Source organism: Silurus meridionalis, chromosome 13, assembly GCF_014805685.1.
Source record: "Silurus meridionalis isolate SWU-2019-XX chromosome 13, ASM1480568v1, whole genome shotgun sequence".
In the NCBI taxonomy this organism is placed as follows: Eukaryota; Metazoa; Chordata; class Actinopteri; order Siluriformes; family Siluridae; genus Silurus; species Silurus meridionalis.
Genome location: NC_060896.1, coordinates 13,314,138 through 13,341,532, shown reverse-complemented (window position 1 = coordinate 13,341,532; position 27,395 = coordinate 13,314,138). Strand labels below are relative to the sequence as shown.

The following is a 27,395-nucleotide window of genomic DNA, read 5'->3' as shown; positions in this document are numbered from 1 at the left end:
AATTCTAGACTGTTAATTTCTTTATAAGAGGTACATTTACAAAATCAACAGGTGATCAACTAATAATTTACCCGCACTGTGTGTGTGTATATCTATATCTAATACTTTTCTCTGTCTCACACACACACACACACACACACACACACACACACACACACACACACATATATATATATATATATATATATAAAGATACAAAAGATATTTTTAATACACTTTTTTTAAATCATATTTTAAAAAGTACAAGATACAAAAAGAAATCATAAATCCCATTTAAAATACATTTTATTACAAATCTTTGAATACCAAAATGAAGAGATATAAGAACAGCTTAAACAGGTAATGTGAGGAAACTATGTAGGTACAGTAGCAGAAAGAAAGCACATTAAAGGCTAACAAAAAACTAAGCAACATCTGAAAAGTACATAGGGGTAGTTACTAAGTATTGAAACCATAAGACAGAAACCGTTTTACATTTGCCTCACATAATGAGTGCATGAATAAGAGCATGATACTACAAAGCGGTATTTCAATTTGAAAAAAACTGACAAGAATCATGACCCTATGTGGACACTGCTGACACAGTCGCAGGAGCAGATGCAGCAGGGTCCACAGCACTTGATGCTCAGTTTAGGGTTCTATTTTAAGAGATCAAACCACAGGGATCAACAATTGTGTAAATGCAGTTCCTTATGACTTCATTGTTGACTCATTTTTCATACACAAGTTGTAAAAGGAACCACGTGAGCAATATTTCACCGTGTAATCGCCTAAGCTATCAGCAGGAGGCAGCTGCAGTCTAAAGTGTGCCTGCTCAACCAAAGTGCAACTGTTGAGGTTTGTTGAAAATTCAAGAATTGAAAGACCATGCAATGAATCAAAAGAATCCAGTCAGTGTAATTATATAAGCATGATCTTTAGACCGCATGCAGAATAATACTCCTAACTTACTGACAGGACCTGAGAGAAAAACTAAATCCAGCCATAAGAGCAGAGCTTCCAATGTGACAATTCAACCTCTGTAGAAAGTGAGAGCACATCCACCAGGAGCTGCCAGCAGTGTTTTCCCTCACCCTAAAATTCCTTTAGAAACACAATTTACAATAGGCCATGCATTTTCTTTGACATAAAAACAGCTGGCAGTGACACAGAATTATCTATATAGAAATGTGCATGAAGCGTTTTTTCTTTCAAGTGGCCAGACGGTCCTGAGTTTGAATCCTGTTTAATGTGCCATATGTGTGAGTGAATTAACTCCACAAGTAACTGTGGTGCACCCATTGGATGTGAAAGTGTACATATAGTAAGAGCTTCTACCCCCCAGCATCCATTCATGTTTTTATTAAGCTGGTTTTATCTCATGTGTCAAAGCACAAAAAAGCTTCACATGGGATTGGCCTTCTCTTATATCTTTTATCTTTTATATCTACATATAATATGTAAGCTCAAAGATGAAGGCATTAGAAGGCAATGAGCTCGGATCATCATACTCAAATGCTTGATGCAGTCAACACAAAAGCAACTTAGGTCACAACCAGTAAACCATGAGGTTCAGAATTCTGACCAAAACTATACTACATTGGATAGATTGAGCTGCTTCCTGAAATGTTTCTTGATTCATGAGGTTCAGTCAAGTGTAGACTGCAGCCACGATTTAGCAAAGTGAAAAGTAAAAATAATTAAATAAATGTAAAGCAAGTGGGTCTGCGCTACTCATGGGAGCCCTTCTTACCGACACTGAGATTGCATACCAAATCACAGCAAAGAGTCACCGCTGCACTCTTCTGTGCGGTTATGCAAAAATGAGAATGGAAATTTAGTTTTGAGCTAAATGTATTTTTTTCTACAACCCTGCCAAAACAATGGATGCAGAGGTCACTGACAAAACTTCCAATTTCCAGCTCTGAAGAGGAAGATTTGTAGAATACTCTTTGATCGAGTAATAAGGACAAGTGCTTCACGTGTTTAATGGTGTGCTACACTGGACAAAGGTACCATAAAATGCACCATTTCAGTGTTTATGATCACAAACACAGGGCTTGTAACATCTTAAACAAGGCCGTCAAAATGACACATAGTCAGCTATATATTTTTCAGAACATTATTATAAGAACTTTTCCTATTCTGATCCTTTGAGCCATGCATAGCCTTTTTCCAGGTAAATTGCACTGTAACTTGCTATGGAGAACGAGTGAGAAAGCACTAGCTGGATTGTGAATGCAGTCTGCTTTCAGTGTTGAGTAACCTTATTTACTCAGAGCTCTGTTTTATATTGCTAGAGATTAGAAACCGTTCACATGCTCTGAAGATAAAGAGAGCGGGACGCAAGCTCTATGCCAAAGCGTGAGCAGAGTATTTCACGGGTGTAGAAGAATATTTCAAACATGATTTACCACAAAAAAAAAAAAAATTATAATTACAGCTGCAAAACATCTGCATGTCTACAGAACAGCGAGTTTGAAAAAGTTCCTCACCGAATACCAAATGTGGGGTTGGGGCACTAACACAATTCACCCTCTTTTCCCCCCAACATGCACAGCAGTAAATGTCAAACCTTTTTTTCGAAGAAGTGTTACTGATTTCTACTTGGATATTTTTCGTGGAACCAGTGTTTAAAAAAAACAAATAAAAACATAATGCAGCATCTGTATAGCAGAAAAAACTGCTACAAGCCATAACATAGATCATAAATATATCTTTCAGACGTCACATCTTGTATCAAGACGTGCTTTGTATCATCTTAAAAATAGACAGACGACTAGTTTTCATACTAAAAAAAAATAATAATAAAAAAAGATAATCAGGTTAACAGGCACTGAAACATCCTATATGTTTTGCTGAACAGCTGAGTGCATGTTGCCCTATACGGCATGTGAACGCCAACACACCATAAAAGCACGACCTAGCGCCTGTTCACTTTAAAAACAGACAACACCTAGGGTTGTGCTCCCACACAGCCACTTGAATGAAGGCGTGGGGATGCATTACTAACCCCTCTGAGGTTAAGGGGCAATGCAAATGCTCAATGCAAGTACAACAAACTGCTGGGCCTGAGAGAGATTCAGAGACTTTCTCCTAATTACACAGTGTCGCAGCTTTACGAGCACTGCAAGCTTTATGGATGTGAGTAATAATAAAAATCTAATTCACCAGTTATTTATCCATATACATCTCCAACGAGGGTTCAATACCTCATGTTTTAAGCCAAGCTTAAAATTGAAATATTTTCTAAAAAAAAAAATAATAATAATAAAAAACGAACAGACAAAATATATATATCTATCTTTGTATGACCAAAATAAATGTACACATAATGGACAGCTATACAAGCCATGCTGTATAGGGATCAGCAATAGAAAGTGCTCAAAACTCTGTGTGTGTAAATGACTGGACCTGCAAGCAGTGGAGTGATACTAAAAGGAAACTCTTGAGAGAATGTCTGTCTGTCTGTCTGTCTGTCTGTCTGTCTGTGTCCAGCATTCTCATGTTTTCTCAGTTAGTATACAGATGGGTGGTGGTTCTTGGTTGTGAAGTGAGTGGTGCTGGTCTCCTATGACACACTGGAGCAGCGGATGCTGGGTGAGCCCATCTGAGTGAGCACCTTGTCCAGCCATTGCAGGGGGCCGTTTAAGTGTAGCTCTATCCAACAGGGGGTGCTGGTTACAGTCTGGCGCCTACAGAGATAGAGAATCAGCGTAAGCAATACAATCTTTTATTGTAACTTTTGCACAAAAATGCTTTTGATTAATAACACGATTAACTATGCTATGCATAGAAGCAGAGGCCTGTTGCGACTTGGAAGTGGTTCATTTTACAGTATAACATGGTCTAAAGCATATTATTCTACTCATTCAACACTGATATGCCAACAATTACAATGTTTTAATAAATTACATTTTTAACAAACTTTTGAGGTGAAAGGTTTAAATTAACTTTCCATAAGAAATTAAGATATTCTCTTAGTTGCCTGTGCTGCATTCTCTTAATATTAACAAGGCAAGTTACAATGAGCCTATAAATGCAAAATGCCATCTGTCTGAAGACTTTCCTGTTAGAAAACTTAGTTACAGATGCTTATGTATCCATAGAAGGTACATAAATACACTATACTGTCAAAAGTATTCTGCCTTCACATGCAAATGAACTTGAGTAACATCCGATTCCATAGGGTTTAATATGATGTTGGCCCACCCTTTGCATCTATAACAGCTTCAAATCTTTTGGGAGGGCTTTCCACAAGGTGTAGGAGTGTGTTAATGGGAATTTTTGACCATTCTTTTAGAAGAATGTTGAACAGGAAGGCCTGGATCGCAGTCTCCGCCCTAATTCATCCCAAAGGTTTTCTATCAGGTTGAGGTCAGGACTGCAGGTGTGCAGCCAGTCCAGTTCCTTCACACCGAACTCACTCATCCATGTCTTTATAGACCTTGCTTTGTGCACTGGTGCTCAGTCATGTTGGAACAGGAACAGGCCGTCCCCAAACTGTTCCCAAAACGGTTGGGAGCATGAAATTGTCCAAAATGTCTTGGTATGCTGATAGATTAAATCTACTCTATTAGCAATAGATTAAATAAAAAGGGAGATGAGTAACCATGACTTTTTTCCTTTACAAACTCTTAGTGCACAGTGACAAACCAGGAAGTGGATGCAGGTCTCAGTTCTGTTTAAACAGCTGTTTTCCGCTCGTGCTAACTCGACTTTGTTTACAAAAAAAAAAGAAAACAAAGAAAGAAATGGAGAGTCAAACAAGTTGTTTTAAGCGTGACACGTCACTTCAGAGAACACGTCTCCAATGCTCTAGAGTCCAGTGGCGGTGTGCTTTACACCACTGCAGCCGATTCTTTACACTGCACTTGGTGATGTAACGCTTGGATGCAGCTGCTCGACCATGGAAACCCATTTTATGAAACTCTCAGCGCACTGTTCTTGAGCTAATCTGAAGGACACATGAAGTGTGGAGGTCTGTGCTATTGCCTCTGCAGAAAGTTGGTGACCTCTGTGCACTATGTGTCTCAGCATCCGCTGACCCGCTCTGTGATTTTACGAGGTCGAACACTTTGTGGCTGAATTGCTCTCATTCCCGATCATTCCACTTTGTTATAATACAACTAACAGTTAACTGTGGAATATTTAGTAGCGAGAAAATTTCACGACTGGACTTACTGAACAGGTGGCATCCTATCGAGGTACCACGCTGGAATTCACTGAGCTCCCGAGAGCGACCCATTCTTTCACAAATGTTTGTAGAAGGGGTCTGCATGCCCAGGTGCATGATTTTATACACCTGTTACCATGGAAGTGATTGGAACACCTGAATTCAATTATTTGGATGGGTGAGTGAATACCTTTGGCTATATAATGTAATATAATATAATGCTAATCTGTTTATTATTAACATTTAATTATGTGACGAGTCCACTTAGCATTTGCATTACAGACCGAACTACTGAAAGAGTCATGATGCACACCACCTGTTTTAAAAACTTAGCTGCACTCTGCTACAAAAACAAGCATATCTTGCCAGGTCATAGTTAAACTTTTTACATCACTGTTTATGACTGATATGTAACAGGTTTCTCTGTATCTCACGTGCCATCCCGGTTAATGCCTCCTACACTCTCGCACCCACCTACTGCATTCCTCCCCTTTTAGACGAGGCTCTTCTGCTGCCTCATTCCCTTGCTCCGCTTAGAACTCCCCTCAGTGAATCACAATGGCATTTCAAGTAATGCCAAGTGCTGACAAACTTGGTTCTTCCTCCGCATCACATGTGGATATATTTCAGTTCAATCTGGTCCACCTTCCCAATAACAACCACCACGAATGTGTATAGGAGTTACAACCTCAAAAGTCGATCACATTTTCCCAGCAAAAAAAGATAGATTGTTGGAGATTAATGGAGCTTGAAAGTGTGTGGTAACGCTGAGTGTAAGAAACGGAGAGATTAGAAGAGTGTCTCTTTTAAAGGAGGGAGGAAGAGATAAACATGCTTCTTAATGATAAAGGCTGCAAATTAAAAGCTCAGTGCTTATCTTTAGCGGAGACCACACATGTTTATTGTGAGTCACACCTTACACAATCCCCTCAGCTATGACCTCAATGACCTTGGTTGCGATGCATAACAAGAAAAAGCAACAACAACAACAAAAAAAGTTTCATCTTACTGTTGAGGTGCCTGCTGATCCTCAGTACCCAACAAAAGACAAAACTTCCAAATCAACACCACTGTATCTGGTAGCTGCTCTGGGTGTGTTATTTTTTTTACCTGTATTCTGCTCCCCATCCTTTGACGAAGCTCATGCGGATTGTGCACATGCGAGTCAGCTGGTACACGGCCTCAAATCCCTGATTCACTGACTGAGCCAACAGAGCTGCAAACTCCTGGTTATTGAAGATCTTTAGATTACACCCTGAAAAGAAAAGAGTACACACACGTCTGAGCATGCATGAATGATTCATCAAGGGCATGCACTCAAGAGTGTACACCATCAATCACAGTGTGCTGACACAAGGCGTGCTGTGTTTTGTGCGCATTTGACTCACCTGGAGGAATCTTACACACGGTGGCCGGGTGCCAGCCGTAGCGCTGGTTGCAATTAGGACTCTGAACAAAGATGGCACTGTCACTCAGACACTCAGCAAACACCTCACCACCTATGTAGTACAGCCGCACTCCCCGACCTTAGCGGAAAAGAGACGAAATGATAAATGGCATGTAAAGAGGTTCCATTTAACTTTATTTCAGCTTAAATCCCACAAGCCAGTGTTGCAAATGGTCGGCAGTGGTATAATTTAAGAGGTGTCGTACCAATATGTCTGCGCGTGAGCTCCACAGCGGTGTTGCGGTTGACATTGGAGAGCAAACCCAAGCAGAATCTCTCGGCGTTGGATGGATCCGTGAAGCCGTCCACAGTGAGAGAAGGCTGCGAGGCATGGAATATCTCCCCGACCCGCTGGTTCAGCTCATAATACGAGATGGAGCACCAGAACGCTGACTCACAATATGTTACCGGTTGCAGGTCTGAGACATGCAAATAAACACAAAAAGAAAACTAAAAAAAAAACAAAAAACAAATGTACACCCAGGTACATATTTTAAGGTGAATAAAGACACTTTAGACACAGTACATATACTTGCTTTTAGCTATAATATGTAAATAAGTGTGCACAACAGAGTTTGAATAAAGCCAAGCCAGGTATTTTAACACCACATTACAAACACTCCTTAAATATGAGGGTTCCACTTATAGCAAAAATTCAAAGCCTCATAAGCACTGTCATCTCTGAGCTCTTTATCCACCCACATATCATGTCACTAACACAGCCAAGTGCAAAACAGTTTAAAATAATACAAACGTTAAATATCAAGGGAAGTCTTTTTTCGAGAGAACATCCTGTTCTTATATGATAAAAAAAAAAAAACTCTTCTTTGTTACCAAATTTCCTTCACATACTTATTACCCAATACACAAATAAACTGATAGCACCATTGGTAGGTTAACTTTGACCCACAAACGCAGACTAGGAATTGCAGCCTCCAACCCGTAGGTCAACTTCTAGCTGTGTTTGAGTGCATGTTACAGTATTACTTATCTGCAGCTGGTTTTACTAACTGAATGCAAGTTTCTTTCTAAGAAAGTTTGTAAAGTGTGGGCTAAACTACACACAGAGAGAAGTTAGTTCACTGTGTTTTGATTTTGGCTGTAGCGCACACACTTATAGATTATTACTTGTCTCACTGTATGAGATGAGCCAAATAAAATCTTGGCTGAATTCTAAAACAGAATGTTCTCCATGTCAAATTATACAATGTAGATCCTGCAACTATAAACCTGCCTGAAAGAAAATGACTACATTCTGCTTACGTCATCAATCAGTGTGATCTGGGCTGGCACAAAATGGCAAAAAAAATTTTTATTTTCAAAGTCAGCCTAAACTTACGAGCACATTTTCTTCCCTGCATGGTCCTTTTTTTGCGATATTCTATGTCGTCCACCTATTGGCATTTAGACAAGGGTCATTCTGGCAGTGTCTGTAACCGATACTTTTCAAAAGAAATTTGAACCTTATTAGTGCTTATTCTTAAAAAAAAAAAAAAAAAAAAAGCCATTAAGATGTGAAGCCAGCATCCGACAGACTGTAAAATGATGACTGCCGACCGGCTCCTCCACAGATATGCGCGCTGTTCTCCGTTGCTTTTAAAATGAGACGCTGTTTAAGCGGACTCAAAACGTGGGCTCCGGAATGAAAGCTGGATCGTGCGACTTGGATGAGAGAGAACTGTATGGTAAGTAGCAATAATATGTATAAACTCCTATATATATATGTTTATTTAGTAATATACACTGTGATAGGCAAAATATCACGTATAGTATCTTTTCATATGTTCCTGTCTGATATAATGCTAAGCTACATGCTGCTAACCAAGCATGCAATTATACACCTCCAGGCTTGTATCACAACGAAAGAGATGAGCAAAAGGAAACGGAAATAAATATACTTTGTGAACTAATTATATGACATTTATTATTAACTCTAGCCACGTTTACATGGACACGACATTCCAATTAAAATCAGTCAGATTGAAAGAGTCGGTGGATTTTTTACATGAGAAGCAAATGTAAAGTGCTGCTTATCAAGCAACAGTGTGAATTTGTAGGCATACGACTGCTGGAAGGTTTGGGGAAAAGACAGGCGCAGGAAGCTGAGGTTTTTGGTGGTGGTGCCAATATCTTAATGGAATATCTTAATACCACCCTTTTCTCCTCTGAAATGCAGAAGCATGAACTTCTCATGCAAAACTAAACTTTTGTGTGGACTGGTAGCGGGATTTATGGCCCCAGAGGAAGAGAACGTCAGAAATCTAATTTCCCTAATTATGCGTGTCATGGTTGTTTTATACAATCTCGAGAGCTGTGCAGAATACCGTGTTGTGGCAAATCAATTCGGTGTTCACAAGAGCACAGTAAAAACGTTCGTGTAGATCTTCTGCAAAGGAATGGGGAATGGGAAGATACATGATCTGATATGGATGCCAGGTGAAGAGGACTTCAAAATCGCGCGAAGATTTGAGGAAACGCATTTTGTCCCTCAAGTAATGGGTCTCATCACCAGCAGTAATCAGTTTAACCTGTTTACATGGCAGAATCTTTATTCTGTTCATTTTATTTAAAAAGGTTTATCCCACCTCTCTGAAACCGATTACAATTGCATTCAATTTAGGCACTTTTATTCCGAATGAGGAGTTTATATGGAGTATTTTCATCCGGATTGGACTTTTAAACTGATTACAATGCTCCATGTAAACGCACTTTAACTTTTAGAAAGAAGCAGTAATTATTTATGTGACTGAAAAATCAAATTAAACATAACAGTTTTAACTAAAATGCATTTGCAAAATGCATCGTATCGGCCTATCGGAGATATCGCTTTCTTAATATCGGCAATTGAAAATCCCATATCAGTCAACCACTTAAAAAATAAAATAAAAATCTAAATCTAAAGGATCCAAAATGATTAAACAGTGAGAATCATTTGGTTATTTTTGGAGCTGTAAGGGTTCTTTGTCAATTTATGTTCAACCGAGGGAGGCCTATGTAGTGTAATCAGCTGCTGCTCTGTAACAGTGGCAAGCCCTTCAACAACTCAACTCCACCCTCTAATTACATCATAAAGGGTCCTGACACATACACACACACACACACACAAACACACACAGATAATGCATATTAGATTAATGTTCCGTGTGTGTAAAGACCAAAATGGAGTGGAAGTAAAACTTTCTCTATAGAATGGTCAAGTTTGCTTTTAATAATAATAATAATAAAAAAAAGATTTCTTAAATATACAGTGGGAAAAACAATTCTGCCTGATGTTATTAAAGTTCTTCAAATAACAATAACAATGTTGTTGTTTCATACCAGGGTTGCTACTTGCAGGTGAAACAGGGTTAGGTGACAAGTTTGGGGAACCTGCAACAGAAATATGCAGGAATTAAACAGATAACATAACAGATAACATAACAACACATAACATAACAACACATAACATAACATAGATGTGTGGAGAAGAGAAAAGAAGCTCTGACTTGTGTCCATGCTGCGATTCTGCTGATCATTGCTTTCACCATCTTCACTGAGATACCCTGGAGGAGGTGTCTCTAAAATAAAGGCAAATCAAGTATATGATCAACACCATTATACTCAAACAGCAAATGTCTATCTATCTATATATATATATATATATATATATATATATATATATATATATATATATATATATATATATATATATATATATATATATATACATTATAAACCGGTTTAAAATTTATACAGATTTTTCAGATTACACAAGAAACATTTTCTTTCAGTTTCACCAACTATGCTATTTGAGGAACATGATTTTTAATGCACACATAATGCAATACTTCTGTAAATCCCTTGTGTGTTATGTCCATCATGTTTTAGACTACAGTCACATTTGCAAACTTGGATGAGATACACTGCACTTTGATGCAGCATGTTCAAAAAAATGGGGTTGGCTTGTAGGGGGAAACCCAGCAGCTACGATCAATCCTCCATTTAATGTGAAAAAAGGAAATGTACATTGGTTTTGTCACCATCTTTCACAAATGCACAAAATATTTTTCTCTTGACAAATAGGGCCATGTTTTTATTTACTCTTTAAAGAGATACAATTACTGGCACCCTTATAAAATATGGGGGGGGGAATGAAATTTAATGAAAGTATCTTTGTAGTAAATTAGCTTTAATCTCCTACTGAATATTTAAAAGAAACAATAATAAAATATGATTATCCCTGGAGCTGAATGTCTTATGAAATACAGGCATCCCTGTATTTAAATAACTAGCAACATCACCAACACATTCTAACAACTTGTATTTATTAATCTTCTTGAGTCATACTTGTTTGTTTGACCTGCCTACACACGTCAAAGTACTAAATTATTTATTTAAGCCTTTTTTTTAAGCCAAATTTCAAATCAAAGCCCCATGTGTGCTGGGCATGAGTCAATCAGACCATCTGGCAACTTGCATGCTTCTTGTTCACTATGTTCTGTGTTGCTTTATATACACACACAGCATCTTCTCTTGCCTGAAGTAGATAGCTATTATATTGTCTGCTTCTGTACTGACAGGCCACTCTACAAGCTAATATTAGGCTAGAACAGCCATAGACAATTTTGTTTACACGTAACCTAATAACCAAAGCACCATCTAATTTTAACATCATCTAATTTCAGTTCATCAGATTAAGTAGACATGAAAGCAGAACACTCAAATATGATTTAAGTCTGATTTGAGTGCTGTAACCGGGTTATTTAGTGCTTGTGCATCTGTGCACAAGTGGGAGGGAGTAGTAGCTTTGAACTTGACATACATACTTTGTCAACTAAGTATCAAGCAGATTCTCCCCTCCATCACATACTTTCACAGATAGAAAAAATGCTCTGGTTCTGATAGAATGCACCATTTAACATCGCTGCATTATTTGCACATTATATTTATATATACAGGGAGTGCAGAATTATTAGGCAAATGAGTATTTTGACCACATCATCCTCGTTATGCATGTTGTCTTACTCCAAGCTGTATAGGCTGGAAAGCCTACTACCAATTAAGCATATTAGGTGATGTGCATCTCTGTAATGAGAAGGGGTGTGGTCTAATGACATCAACACCCTATATCAGGTGTGCATAATTATTAGGCAACTTCCTTTCCTTTGGCAAAATGGGTCAAAAGAAGGACTTGACAGGCTCAGAAAAGCCAAAAATAGTGAGATATATTGCAGAGGGATGCAGCAGTCTTAAAATAGCCAAGCTTCTGAAGCGTGATCATCGAACAATCAAGCGTTTCATTCAAAATAGTCAACAGGGTCGCAAGAAGCGTGTGGAAAACCAAGGCGCAAAATAACTGCCCGTGAACTGAGAAAAGTCAAGCGTGCAGCTGCCAAGATGCCACTTGCCACCAGTTTGGCCATATTTCAGAGCTGCAACATCACTGGAGTGCCCAAAAGCACAAGGTGTGCAATACTCAGAGACATGGCCAAGGTAAGAAAGGCAGAAAGTCGACCACCACTGAACAAGACACACAAGCTGAAACGTCAAGACTGGGCCAAGAAATATCTCAAGACTGATTTTTCTAAGGTTTTATGGACTGATGAAATGAGAGTGAGTCTTGATGGGCCAGATGGATGGGCCCGTGGCTGGATTGGTAAAGGGCAGAGAGCTCCAGTCCGACTCAAAAGCCAGCAAGGTGGAGGTGGAGTACTGGTTTGGGCTGGTATCATCAAAGATGAGCTTGTGGGGCCTTTTCGGGTTGAGGATGGAGTCAAGCTGAACTCCCAGTCCTACTGCCAGTTTCTGGAAGACACCTTCTTCAAGCAGTGGTACAGGAAGAAGTCTGCATCCTTCAAGAAAAACATGATTTTCATGCAGGACAATGCTCCATCACACACGTCCAAGTACTCCACAGCGTGGCTGGCAAGAAAGGGTATAAAAGAAGAAAATCTAATGATATGGCCTCCTTGTTCACCTGATCTGAACCCCATTGAGAACCTGTGGTCCATCATCAAATGTGCGATTTACAAGGAGGAAAACAGTACACCTCTCTGAACAGTGTCTGGGAGGCTGTGGTTGCTGCTGCAATGTTGATGGTGAACAGATCAAAACACTGACAGAATCCATGGATGACAGGCTTTTGAGTGTCCTTGCAAAGAAAGGTGGCTATATTGGTCACTGATTTGTTTTGTTTGGTTTTGAATGTCAGAAATGTATATTTGTGAATGTTGAGATGTTATATTGGTTTCACTGGTAAAAATAAATAATTGAAATGGGTATGAATTTGTTTTTTGTTAAGTTGCCTAATAATTATGCACAGTAATAGTCACCTGCACACACAGATATCCCCCTAAAATAGCTAAAACTAAAAACTACTTCCAAAAATATTCAGCTTTGATATTAATGAGTTTTTTGTGTTCATTGAGAACATGGTTGTTGTTCAAATTAAATCCTCAAATAAAATTAATCCTCAAAAATACAACTTGCCTAATAATTCTGCACTCCCTGTATGTTTATTTTTACAAAAAATAAAGTAAAAATGAAGAAGCTGTGTGGAAAAAGTAAGTACATTTTCATAAGTACAAGGTCATTTGCTTGTAGAACCACATTTAGCAGCAATAACTCAACATTACATTGTTGTGGAATAATTTTGACTGACTCTTATTTACAGGTATTTTATGCACAGCTCTGTTAAGATCGTACCAGAGTTTCAGTCAGGTCAAGATCTGGACATTGATTAAGCCATTGCAACATCTTCACTTTTACTTTTTAAGCCATTCTGTTGTAGATTTGCAAATGTGCTTGAAATCTATTTCCTGTTGCAAAACCAAATTTTGGCCAAGCAACTGATTCTAGAATACTTTGGGATACAGAGGAGTTTATGATCGATTCAATGACTGCAAGGTACCCCGGTCCTGTAGCTGCAAAAAAACTCTAAATAATCCCCCTTTCACCACTATGCTTGACAGTTGGTATTAGGCGCTTTTGTTGATATTCTGTGTTTGGTTTTCACCAAAATTTGCACTGTGCATTATGGCCAAACTTCACCACTCTGGTCTCAGCTGTCCAAAGGATACTGTTCCAGAGGTCTTGAGGTTTGTTCAGATGCAACATTGCAAACTTTAGCTGTACTGCCATTCAAAACCTTGCTCATAAACTTGCTATCAAACTTGCTATCAAACATGTTATTTAACGCCTGTAGAGTTTGACACGTGTTTTTTTTTTTGCAAATTATCAAAGCATTGCATGGTCTGACCTTAAGGTATATTTGCTGGGAAGAATGGCAACCGTCTTGAATGTTTGGAAACATTTTCCTCACTAGAGAAAAAGGAGCTTTAAATTGTTTTGAAATGGCCTTATAACATCCCAGACTGATGGACAGCAACAATTGTTTCTTTAAGCTCATTGCTGGTGTCTTTCATCCACGTTGTTCTGTTAACACACCTGAGTGCTCCAGACCAGCCCACTGCTAAAAACTGGGCTTTTACAAAGGTGGTCGCACCTGACTGCCTCTTGATTCCAATGGAAGCAGGAGGAGTGTACTTAGGTTTTCCGAACAGCTTCTCCATTTGGGCTTTATTTTGTAAAAATAAATAATGACAGTGTAATATGTCATGTGCTGTTGGTCATCTGAGGAGTATTTACCTAATTTTACAACCTGATAGGAAGATGACTATTTTATGTCCTGATGTGTAAAACCATAGATTTCAAGATACTGTACCTTCTTTTCACACAATTGTATGTAACTAGTTAAGTGACACTACTTAGCATTAACACTACACTACACAAAATGAATGCTGTAATACCACTTTTATGCAAGTCCTTACCTGCACATCAGTCCCATTTGTGGCATTTGCCAAATGCACTATACAAAACAAATGATCATCTTAATACAACTAAGCAGTTGAGGGTCAAGGACCTTGCTCAAGGGCTCATGAGCAAGATTGTGACATTGCTGGGATTTAAACTCATTAAAATTGCATGAGACATGATTGAGCTTGTCTAGGGATGTATTATTGGCTTTGACTTTGAACTTCTGATCAAAAGATTGTAAGTTAATTGAGTTGCCTGAGATTTTAATTAATGAAGAGAGAAAAAAAATATGCATGTGATCAAGAAGGCTGAATTGTATATTTTTATATGACTGATTTTTTTTCCCTCTCACCAGGTATGTAGTTAATCAGAGGCTCAATGCCTGCAGGAAAGTTGGTGTTCTCAGGGATAGAATGGCTGTAGTCGTCCAGAGGAGGAAACTCGGCAGGGATATCAGTGTGTCGTGGAACCAGCACCGGAGGAAGAACTGCACGTGCACACACACACACACACAGGTCATCAAGGATGAATCAACACCAGAACATAATTTTAGCATTCTGTACCAGTGTATAAGAATGTTTAAATCTGAAGCGTTAGTCATTAACAAATGTGCGACACACAGATCTGCTAAGAAAGCTCACCTGGAGTCTCCACACGCTGGTAATGGTAGGGGTTGACACACACCTCATCCTTCTTCGTGTGGAAGGCGAACTCACACTGGTCTATAGCACGCAGCTCATGGTGCGACTGCAGGTCAGGCCAACGCCATAGCCGGCAATAAATAACGTGAGGGAGGCCTTTTCTGTGAGATACCTGCAGACGTCCATCAAGAGACCTAAGAAAGAAAAAACAAGACATCGTTATGAAAAAACTGAAGACTTAACTTGACCCCTACTCATGCACTATACTCTGGAGCAATAACACACCTTTAGATATTTCATTTTTGAAGTATCAACTCCAGTGGAATTTTCTACCCCAAAACCAAGAAAGCAAGCAATCATTTGGAAAATAATAATAAAAAGTAATGAGGAATAATAAAAAAAACAAACAGAAAGGATGACTGTGGTCATAGTCCTTATTCACACCTGATTTATTGCCTTATGCTGCATTAAAAAAAATATTATTCGAGTCTGGCTGAATATTTTCATGCACTTGACAGCATGTTGATTCTAAATGGTGTCTATAAAAAGTTCATTACTCTGTATGGTAAAAATAAGATTGCACATTATAAACTCCCCCCCCTATTTCCATTCTAAAATATGCAAACATAAATTATGGGGCATGAATGCTATAACTCTACGTTTCATTTTTTTACCAGTGATGATACCAGTGACTTTTTTCAGTGATTGTGTTTACTTTGCTTTGTGAAACTCACTGCAACACAATTACATCTTGTCACCTCTTCTGCACATTGCGGCCGTGATTTCCAAATGCCGCATGGCTGGGGTTATTTTTTTGGTTGGTGGGTTGTTATTTCTATTTTTGTTTCACTTCCTTTTGAGATGTATGCTTCAGCACTGAGCATCAAATAAATGTCTTTCAGACAAATGTATCATACACTAAAATCCAATGTCAAATCATAAAAATAAATTGAGTAATAGTAATGTCAAATGATTAATAATAAATTGATCCTTGACTAATTACTCCACAAGACAAACATTTCAATTCACATTGCCCTATTTTTAGGAATTTAAGTATGTGTAGAGTAAAAACCATCATGGCTTTGTTATACAGAATAGCCAAATAACAGAATACATGGTGCTTATGTACAGTTCCTGATATTTTATGAAATATATAAACATCTCTCCCAAGAGCTATACTAAATAAATAACACTGAATCACATTAAAATGTTAATATTTTTATATTAACAGCAGAATGTAAACTTCATGTAACTATTTCAATCTATCTGCAATAATGATCCGGGCAACAGGTTCTTTGGAATTTTTGTTATTAATGATTTGGGTTTTTTTTGCTATTAACTGATGTGAATAAATTCTGATGATGCGAGGGTTGCATTCAAGCTGAAAAGCAGACGGGCTTCTCTCATCCTTCTTTCAGTTAGGCAAATTGAGTGGAACAAACAGCTGCTCGCTAAAAGGTCACTCATTGTGAGAGTGGAGTGCTGCTAGTTTGTCACCAACAACAGAACCTACAAAAGAGCTCAATTATCTTAATGCTTTTCTCACGTCTCGAGGGTCTAGAAAGATCAAGAAGGAAGGCCTATGTGTGTGATGGAAAGATGAGTGTGTGTGTGTGTGTGTGTGTGTGTGTGTGTGTGTGTGTGTGTGTGTGTGTGTGTGTGAGAGGTACAAAAAAAGTGATTCTGAAAAATAAACCATATCTATTTCTTAATAATGCCATGTAAAGTCCCTGTTTCACATATAAGGAATATCAATATGGGTTCCTGGGAAGCAGGTGCCTGCCAAAGAACAAATTTGCGTGGGCATGATAATGTTTCTGGAACAGTTTCAAGTGTTCAGCTTGTATGCTAGCAGCTTCAAGCTTGGGCCATGGCACAAGATGCCAAGTTACTTAATTAAGCCAATCACAATTTTGGATGATTTGTACTGAATATGGAAAGATATTTGACTACTGCACCTATTTCTCACCTCGTTTTAAGCACACCATCCAGCTGAAATAAAAGACCTTAAAACGGCTCGGTGAAGTTACAGCAATAAATTATATAAGGAATAACGCACAACAGTCGTGCTATTATTAAAATAAAAGAATACACCCCTTGTGGGTGGGGGTTCCTTCCTGAATGTTAGAGCATGTAGAGCAGAGACTTCCATAAATGTTAATGAACTTCGCCTTACAAAAATATCTGAGATAACCATAAACATAACCATAACCATAAGTACTCTAGAGCAGTGGTCCCCAACCCCCGGGCCGTGGACCGGCACTGGCCCGTGGGTTAATTGGTACCGGGCTACACAGAAAGAATACATAACTTACATTATTTCTGTTTTATTTATTATCTGATTCTGAACGATGTTTTATTTTGGAAAATTACCGGATTCTCTCCGCCACATCTGTCTATGACTCACTCTAGATGCGTGTAAAGTTGCCTCGGTCACATATCTTACCTCCATCCTCTACCTTCTTAAAGGGGCTGCTCCGGCTGCTAATACATAATACATTACCGCTAAATTGAAACCCCCAAGCTAGCAAAATGAACAAAAAACAACACAGTGGATTTACGTTTATTATTATATTTAGAAAATGCCGGTCGTATCATTTTATTTTGTTGTATTTATCTGCCACTCCTTACAGGCTGGTCCGTAAAGATTTTGTCTGACATTAATCCGGCCCGTGGCACAAAAAAGGTTGGGGACCACTGCTCTAGCACACCAAGTCCTATGCTTGTGATGATCTGGCACGGGAAAACAAATCTACAAAATGAATTAGTTGTTCATAGACAAAGCAAAAAGAACTGAAGTCATAACATTTTTTACAAATCTTAATACAGATTTGAAAACTCAAACTACAAACTGCTCTCAGCTGATCTACATATTATAAGGCACACAATTCATTCACCATGAAACAGAACCCAAAGAGCTGCTGACCGGCCTATCTGTGTGAATGTGGTCTGAGAGAAGGCCAGTAGTCTCTATTGTGTAGCCATGTCCCCACAGACAAAAGCCAAGTCTGAGGCCTTCTAGTCACTCAGCAGTCTACAATTCATTTTTTTGTTTTGCGTGGTGGTGATGCAGTAACCCCCAGCATGCCCAGACACACAGCACACCCCCATTCTTCTCAAAGTCAAAACCAAGAGCATCAACCCTGCTCCCTCATCTACAAACTCACACAGCTTTTCAGTCAATTCTGATAAACGTGATAAAACTGGATTATTATGCAAACACGCTTGCTTTTTAACAAATGTGTGAAACGGACTGTAAATGTCTTCTACAGCAACCCTTAATAAATACAAATGTAAATAGAAGGGCACTACTGTGGTTAAATAAAGGCGGAACCAAAAGCTCATGGGGAGGGAAGTTGGGAAGTGTGTTTGACCAGTCACCTCATTGCTTTCCGCTTTACACCAGCAGCCGTAGTTTCTATCCACAGCTCAAACAGTCACACTTCCTCATCTGTGCTGTGGTGCACAAATCCAATGCCCACTGTGCATACACACTTCTGTCATCCAAGAGAGCTGCAGGAAGTCGTTTTTAAATAAGGCATCGAGGAAAAAAACTTAGTGGAAAAATACACCAATAAGATGCCGGACCTCAATAAACTCAGAGCAGCTGCTCATTTCCTGAGTAGGTCCCCCTGGTCTGCACTTCACAGCCACCCTAAAGCATGTAGCCATTCTTCTTTCTCTGGAACGCACATGCATAAACACAGCCTGAGATCCTGCCATGCTGCATCTCTGCTGCTGCTGCACTACTGTTAATCATTTGTACCCTCTTCCTCCTCCTCTCATCCCCACCTCGCAGGCTAAACCATGAACCTAACAGCAACCCACACCCTCCCCAGGGCCCACGCTGCATTCCTGGCCTCTGAGCAACCACACCACACGACACAAAAAACTGTTGTGAGAAGTATAAAATTAAGTTTGTGTTGTTTGCAAGTTAGATGCACACCCACTTTAGGAAAAAAAGAAAACGTAGGCTGTGTACTTGAAGAGATTCATATTTGCGTTGAGAAATGTCAAAAGTGTGCTGAAAAAACAGCACTTATTTCGAAACAAAGATATTTAAAATATTGCTTCATTAAAGGAAAAATCTCAATGTATGCTTTTTATGAGTATATAAATAAGAAAAAATAAAAACAAGAAAAGAAAATATCCACAGCTTTTTCCTTTGATTGCATTATGAAAATGATAACAAACTGTGTAATATGCTTTCCGGTATGTCTTTGCAAGTATTCCACACAGAGCCAAAAACTACATAAGCCACATTTGTGTTTTTCAATCAAACCGACCCAAAACTCAAATGTGTGAAGAAAAACACGATAGGAAACATGGTGTGTTGACTGACTGAAGTAGAGCTTATAAGCAAGAAAATGTTGGCTTCCTTTATAGGTAGATGTTTCAAGAGCAGGATGCGTGGTAAAACCGTTACAAAACCTCAATATTTCATTTTCAAAGAGAACAAATAAAAAAGAAAACATTGAAAGCGGGCACAATGCATCTGCAACTGATTGATAAACTCGAGTTAAAATAAATTTGATTGTTTTTGAATAAAAATATGTTCAAGTATTGCAAAAGTAGCTGCTATTAACACAAATTGAAGATATGGTTTACATGGGTTTGAGTGATAGATTATAAATGGCCTGCTATAGAGCTCTAAACTTATTAAACCGTATTAAACACACTGGTGATTAACTGGAATTTCTGACTGCACCCCAGGTCCCCTAACCCTACATCAGTACCTGACTTTACTAAAATCCTTGCAGCTGAATGAGCAAAAATCTCCACAACCACACTCCAAAATGAATTGATACAACTTCACAGAAGATTACAGTTATTATATACCGTAATTTCCAGGCTATTAAGCGCACCCATGTATCCGGTATTACTGCATGTGTGCAAGACCGAGGAATATGTCCTTATTGTTTTCTGATGCTCATTTCTAAGTTTCTTTGACTAACCCATAACGCTGTTACCAAGAAAAATAAAAAAGCACGAGTTTTGAAAAGCTGTCTGTGCTTATATAATTTCTGTTGCAACTGGAGTTAGCGAGCTCTCCCTTGACCCTGATACAACACGTTACAACGGCTTGTATCTAAACAGGAGCCTACCAAGAAAGTCATTGTTCACTGTCTTCCTCCTTCCTTTCACAACAATTTTATCTTTTATAAAAGAGTTTATCTTTTGGCATCATCGTGTGTTTAAAAATCACCATCAGTGGAAGCTTTTCCAATCCATATATATATATATATATATATATATATATATATATATATATATATATATATATATATGGATTTTCACAAGCTTCAAGCCAAAAAATGAATTATTTGTCATGTTGCTGAAAACAACCGGGCATGAAAAAACACACTTCACCAACCTAAGTTAAAAAAATAACTATATATACATATATACATATATATATATATATATATATATATATATATATATATATAGTTTTTAACTTATTTTACAACTATTATACAATAGTTGAAGTGCAGGTGAAGTGTGTTTTTTCATGCCCGTTGTTTTCAGCAACATGACAAATAATTAATTTTTTGGCTTGAAGCTTGTGAAAATCCATATATATATATATATATATATATATATATATATATATATATATATATATATATATATATATATATATTTTTTTTTTTTTTTTACTTATTATAATAACTATTGTATATTATTAACATAATAATAAAAGCGAACTATAAAGTGTAATGTTCAAAAAGATCATCATATTTGAATAAAGGTTTGTTGATACCTGTATTTTGTAAACAGTAGTTTGTGTTGTTCATCAGGGTGACTTCACAACAAGCAACATTTCAGCATTCTCGTTTGTTTATCAGCAGATATTTGTTAACATGTAATGGGAATGTGGTCATGATTGCGGTTGATTAGTTGTTGCAGCCACAGAACACAATAAATAGTCTCTGCAGGAAAATGATTTTGTTCTTTAATTTTCCACCCTGAGTAAAAGTCAGCACACTCCTCTAACTCCCACACAACAATAAGACTTAAGGCACCAACACATCAGAGTGAACTCAATTTAATAACAATGCATGATTAGGGGATTCCCAATAAGCTTTCTCTACCTACTCTCACTCTTAGCCTAAACAGTCTGCCTTTCCTCTGACTAAGCAACTGCTGACACATACATACAGAGTACGGACAAGTGTGGACAAATCCAGGGAATTCGGATTTGACTTATGATATTAGTGTAAATCTCCATCCGTGCGTCATATGATCATAATTTCACCCTTTAACACCATTCTTTGCTAGGGCATACTCTTGCCTGAAAAAGCAACACAAAGCTGTAGAGTAGGTTTCACAAAAGATTAAACTGAATGGTCTCTATGTACCAGCCTGTTTAATAGATCCTACTTGGATTCGTTGAGCTTGCACATGGTTGTAAAACAAGTCGGTTCATAAATCGCTAAGATTGTTAAATCATGCAGTACAAACTTATGAAACAAGCAGGTGGAGTGCCAGCTTGTTTGCCTTTCTGATAAACACAATTTTCTGCCAACTAATTTTAAATAAATAAATAAATAAATCTACTGCAGAATTATATGCAACAATGTAAGTGTATAAATACAGTAATTTAAATACATACATACATATATATATATATATATATATATATATATATATATATATATATATATATATATATATATATATATATTTTTTTTTTTTTTTTTTAAATCACATCCAGAAAAAAATTGACTAAAGGAACATTTTCCAGCATTAGAGCACTTATTCCCACTTAATCTCTAAACGGTCCATAAAGCCCCATAATGCATATTTACAATGTTTTTGTTTGAGCTTTTGTTGAGTACTGCAGCTTAGACAACAGCACAAGCCCAAGTTTGAACATGAAAATTCTCTTATTCTGTCTGGTTTGAAATCTAAATCTGCTACAGTTTCAGTATGGAACTGAATGCAAGTCACTACAATCTACATCACGAATCTGTAAAAGCTATTGCTGCAAAAAAAAAAAAATAGTATCAGTAAAACTTGCTAATAAAAATATATGGCAACTACATTCAGTAGCGAATTTTAGTAAACTAAGATTTAGCGAATCTTAGTTAGAGTCTAGTTAGGTGAAGCTTGCTGTTGCATGCTATGTTACTTCATTTAGAATAAGAAACGGTGATGACGGAAATCCTCTAAACTCCATTGTTGGCCTCAGAACAGTTTGTCATGTGAGTAATATTCAAATTTGCAATCATTCATTTATATGAATTTGAGAAACAGTGGAAATGTGAGGTCCAGCACTGAATCATATTTAAACCATTATATCAATATATCATGAACATTCCTTTAAGTTCTCCTACTGTGGCAAGGAGCATCACACTGCAAGAAAATCTTGAAGCTTGCAACTGAACGATTCAGGGTTTGAAATGCAGCTAAGATATATATTTTTCTTAAAATATTTTATTTCCTTCACAAATTAATTATATACTCACCAATCACTTAGGAGGGGACACACCTTTACACCTGTTCTGTAATGAAATGATGTATGTCATGCATGCCAAGAGGTTCATTAATGTTTACATCATACATTAGAATACATCATATATCAGAACTTAAAATTACTATTTGTTTTATATTTATATTCCTCGGACCTCTTTTATAATCAACAACACATTTCCCACCCACAGAACTCTGGTTCACTCAATGTTTTTTCAAACCATTTTGTGTAAACTCTAGAGGCTGCTGTCTCTTGAGACTAACAGTTTTTAAAATCCTTCGACCAGTCCCAGAAGATCTGAAGTTTCTGAAATACTCAAATCAGCCCATCTGGTACCAAAATCAATGCCACAATTCAAGTCACACTTTCGAGAGCACACTTTGTTCTCATTCTTTTTTTTTTTATTTGAATATGACCCGTAGCTCTTCACCTGTATATGCATGACTTTTTTGCATTGTGCTGCTGCCACATGATTGGCTGAACACATAATTGCTCGAATGTGCATGTATTTATAAAAAAGTTGAGGATGAGTGTCTGTGTACAATAGGGCTGCAACTAACGGTTATTTTGATCATCAATTAATTGGACGATAATTATTATTTTATTTATTTATCATTATCAATCAATTATTCGTATAAAAATGGTTTTTTTTGTTAATTATAACTATATAAAACCCTAATTTATATTTGTATTTATGCATAAAAATGTACTGGCAAAATGCAAAGGCCACATATTGAGTTCCCTATCTTCAATTTAGACATTTAGACAAAGCTTTTAGTGGCTGCTTGATGAGGAATGCATGTGGGATTTCTCCTTTGAACAAATTCAGCAAGGTTCAAACAGGCTTGATTAAAAAAAATAATAATTTGGAGTACGAATGCATAATCATTAGCTGCAAACAACAACAGTGACTACAATCTAATTGTTTACTTCTGCTTTCATTTGCTTTTAGATTTAGTGTTTGTTTGCCCAGTTTTAATTGAATTGTCGTGAGCGAGGTGATTGCGCAACCTGTTGCTCGCAAGTCACGACAGAACAGATTTAGTGTGACTGTCCCGAAGTTACAAACAAACAGTTTACACAATAGCACTTCAATAAACTGTACCATTTTCACATGATCAGGATTATACAGTTTTTGCTTACCGTGCTGTTTCGCCTTCACTCGTGACACCTGTGTGTTTTCTTTTCACATGCTCGTGCATCACTGTGGTACATGCATGCCACACAGTCTCTGCTTTGCATAACCAAATACAGCTTTCTTTGTTGTGTTTAATATAAAATGCTTTCAAGCCTTGAATGACTTGGGATGCACACTTTCCTGCTGCCAGTTGACCCTGTAATGTCCGCCATTTTCGCACGTGGCTCTGTTGACAACGAATTTCATTATCGAATTGTTGTTGCAGCCCTAATGTCCACTCCATTTCCAAAAAGAAAAATTACAGTTAATGCCAGAATATAATTGTTTATAGTGGACACAATTTCTGTATGCTACTGGGATTCATTAAGTATGTTCATTTGCTAATAATCTCATCTTTATTTGTGTGTATTGGAGTCGTTTCATTCAGTGGAGCAATCTCTGTAGTAGCCAAAAACATACAGACAACTTCTGACACTCGGGAACATACAGGTATGATCCTGATGAAACTGTGAACTATAATGTCACGCTGAAAACTATCACATAACTCTCATTCTGGCACATGTGCTAACCTCATGGTTTTAAATATAAAGAGAAAATTAAGACACTAGCTAAAAAAATCTCTAATCTCAAAGTTTTCTTTTCATGCAACCCTGAATGGAGTGATAAATAGTTGACTGGGTCAAAGAGGGAAAAGTGCATTGTTGCTTGACTTGAGTTTTGGTTTTGTCTTGTGTGTCCTGTCTTTCATCCTCTTTGAAGTGCATCCCTCACGTACTACACGCTCTTCAGGTGCCGAATAAATTTGCTCAAAAGCCCTGATTTTGGTCATATGTTGGTTATGAGTGACAGTGACTTACCCAACAGCATTTCAAATACGCCACACCCCCAACAAATCTAAACAAATGTGACAGTAGCTTTGCAAACCAGCTAAATCTAGAGAATAGCGACAACAAAAATCTTTTTTTTTTCCAGATGTGGAGAAATTCTCCTTTCCATGTTCACCCCTTGCTTGTTGATTTTAAGAACAACAACGAGATACTAGTTGATAGAGTTATACAGTGCATGTTTGAGCCGAGATCATAGATTCATCACCAAGAGGCATCTGATAGAGGAGTCAGACCCATATCTGTAAACGCTTTTCACATTCTTTATCAGTCTGATGTAGCAAGGATTCCAGCACTGAACAACTGCGTGTTAGTTAAACATTTTCAAAAAATTTCCAGAAAGTGACATCAAATCACAAAATTAGAGGAAAAAAAAAAAAAAAAAAAGAAAAAGACCAGCTCCTACTAGAGCCAAACATATCCCAGGGGAATGATATACATATGTTCTAGACAACATTTAATTAAAGGAAATACATGACTAATACAGGATCACTCATCAGAAATAGATCATTCAATTAATTAGGAACTTTATTGCCTTAATACAAAAACCTACAACACACTGTCCATAAGAATGAGGAACAGGAACAACAGTGCCACTACTTTAGCAGGAATTGATCAATTATATCAAGCTTTTATATAATGTACATTCTTGTAAACAAAAATGTATAAATTACATAATTATACAGCAGGACTCACTCAGCCGCATAACATTGACCTTGAGCACTGATCAGAGTGCTTATGACCACTCTATAAACTCTTTATAGAGTGAAGCTGATGTGTCGATTTTACAAATAACTCCATGTGGCACAGTCACAGTGACTATGCCTGCGATCTGTGCAAATTTCATAATGAATCCATGGCTTGACTTAAACTCAATAATAATGTACGATCATTACCCACAACAAAACCTGGAAACCACTTGCTGCTGCTGAGGACGGCTTCACGTGAATAAAGCCTAAAGATACACAAAGTTCCTGTGGAGCGTTAACTAAATAACCGTGAATCTGGATCGGCACTGTACACAGTTTTACACTCAAGTGTCATCAGTGAACACCTGATATCTTCAACAATGATGGAACTATAATGGATGGACATTTGGTGTCCATGAGGATGAGCTCCTTTTCAGGTAGATTTCTGCCTTACTGTCACCACTGGCTCTCTCATTAGGGATAAACTTATAGGGCCAAATGTATGAATGTAATCTATTTCTTTGTGTAAAGCTCTAGTTTGATGTCCATTACTAAAAGCATTATACATATACGATTTTATTAATTCAATTTTTTTGTATCCAATAGATCAAATTGCAATGACAACCTGTATAAATATGTATATATATTCGCAAGATTGTTGTCCAGATTGGGCCGTGGGAACCTGTAGTACTGTACTACGCAAATGATGCAACACAACCAGAAAAGTTTAACAAGCCTCCACTAGTAGTCAAACTGAAATCATTCTCACAACACATTCCATGTTATAAAAAAAAAAAAGAAAGAAAAAAAGCTGCAGGGAGCTGAAGGAACGTATTTGGATATTGTTAGCTAACTGGGTTATTAGTGATTGCAGATGATTTGGCTTGTATCAGTGGCAGGGTTGAACACACACACACACACACACACACACACACACACACACACACACACACACACACACACAGTGTTCTTCAGCACAGATCTCCTGTCCCATTTCAACATGTTGCATAACACCTGCTAAGCTGATCGTGCCTTAGGGGGATGATTGATTAAAAAGCTTGCAGATAACCTAGCCAATTTTATTAGAGAAAATCAATAGTGCATTTGTTTTTGTTTTTACAAAACCACATCAAGCCAACAGACGTTACTACACTACTAGCCATGTAGCAGCTACCGTATAGTAGTTTTTTTTTTAAATAGAAGGTCGTGTCAAATCTAACAAGATAGCAGATCTAGTTTTCTAGCAAATATTTTCAACTTAATAGTAACTTGTGCAAAAGAAAAGTCTTCAAAGTTCAGAATGAACTTGAACTCGGTGTGTCGAGAACAGGCTAACCTTAGCCAAATCGACAGCCCACAGCTTATCATATACATAAATCTGCCATCTGCTTATACCGAACGAAATATGCAGAAAGTGTATCAACGTGTAAAAAACGTAAAGGTTTATTAAACCTTTAGCAGTGTTGTTTGTTTTGTGCTATAACTGACCTCTCTCCACTTACCAACTAACCCTACGAGATAGAGAGAGAGCGCGAGCTTACTTTTCATGTTGCGACGGCTTTATTTTATAAACACATCCACGAATGTACTCGGTCCATATTTTACAAATACAACTGAAAAGGTGAACATAGAGATATTATTCGTTAAAAAGTCGAAAACGGCGACAATAGTAGCCAGTATGGTGTTAGCTAGCAGGCGGACTTGCTGCATTGCTAAGCGGCTAACTAGAGTTAAAGGGTTACAAGTTAGCAAACACAACTCAGTACCTCGGTATAGTGATACACTTCGTGTTGATGTTCTGGGTGGTAATGGCCTTCTCCAGTTCGTCCAACTGGCCAGTCCTCTTCAGCTTCTTGACGAGACTCTTCACCGCCTTTTCGCACCATTTCTCCTCTTGGCCATTCTGCTCGCCTTTTTTCCATCCGAGGAGCTTCTTCACAATCGGAGGAGTAAACGGCAGTATAGACATGTTCGCTGCACTCGCACACCTCTCAGCCTCACTCAGTCTCTTTAAGAAGAAACAAAACCAAAAAAATCACCAAAACATCCGCCAAATACTAGTTGTAGAAACTTTAAGTTGGTGAAACAGACATGCAGCCGACGGAGAAAAGCTCAACTCTGGAGCGCAGTGAAGGGATAAGAGCGCAGTAATGTCTCCGCTCCCCGCCCC

At 37.8% G+C, this 27,395-nt stretch overlaps 1 protein-coding gene across 1 annotated transcript; it reads right to left on the bottom strand.

Annotated features, from left to right (window-relative positions):
* Positions 1–267: 267 nt before the first annotated feature.
* Positions 268–27,395, bottom strand: smad3b (SMAD family member 3b). The gene is made up of 9 exons (XM_046864366.1): positions 26,992–27,395; positions 15,038–15,231; positions 14,749–14,883; positions 10,088–10,159; positions 9,921–9,971; positions 6,809–7,021; positions 6,544–6,681; positions 6,266–6,410; positions 268–3,674 (listed from the first exon to the last, which is right to left on the bottom strand). The coding sequence occupies exons 1-9, from the start codon at positions 27,192–27,194 to the stop codon at positions 3,551–3,553; spliced, it is 1,275 nt and encodes a 424-aa protein (XP_046720322.1). The 5' UTR covers positions 27,195–27,395; the 3' UTR covers positions 268–3,550.

What these genes read in the sequence shown, in the direction of transcription:
- smad3b (XM_046864366.1), bottom strand. Translation starts at nt 27,194, where the DNA reads ATGTCTATACTGCCGTTTACTCCTCCGATTGTGAAGAAGCTCCTCGGA. An exon ending in CCAGCGTGTGGAGACTCCAG is followed by an intron (nt 14,884 to 15,037) that starts GTGAGCTTTCTT and finishes GTGCACGTGCAG; the next exon opens with TTCTTCCTCCGGTGCTGGTT. An exon ending in GGATGGGGAGCAGAATACAG is followed by an intron (nt 3,675 to 6,265) that starts GTAAAAAAAATA and finishes CTATCTCTGTAG; the next exon opens with GCGCCAGACTGTAACCAGCA.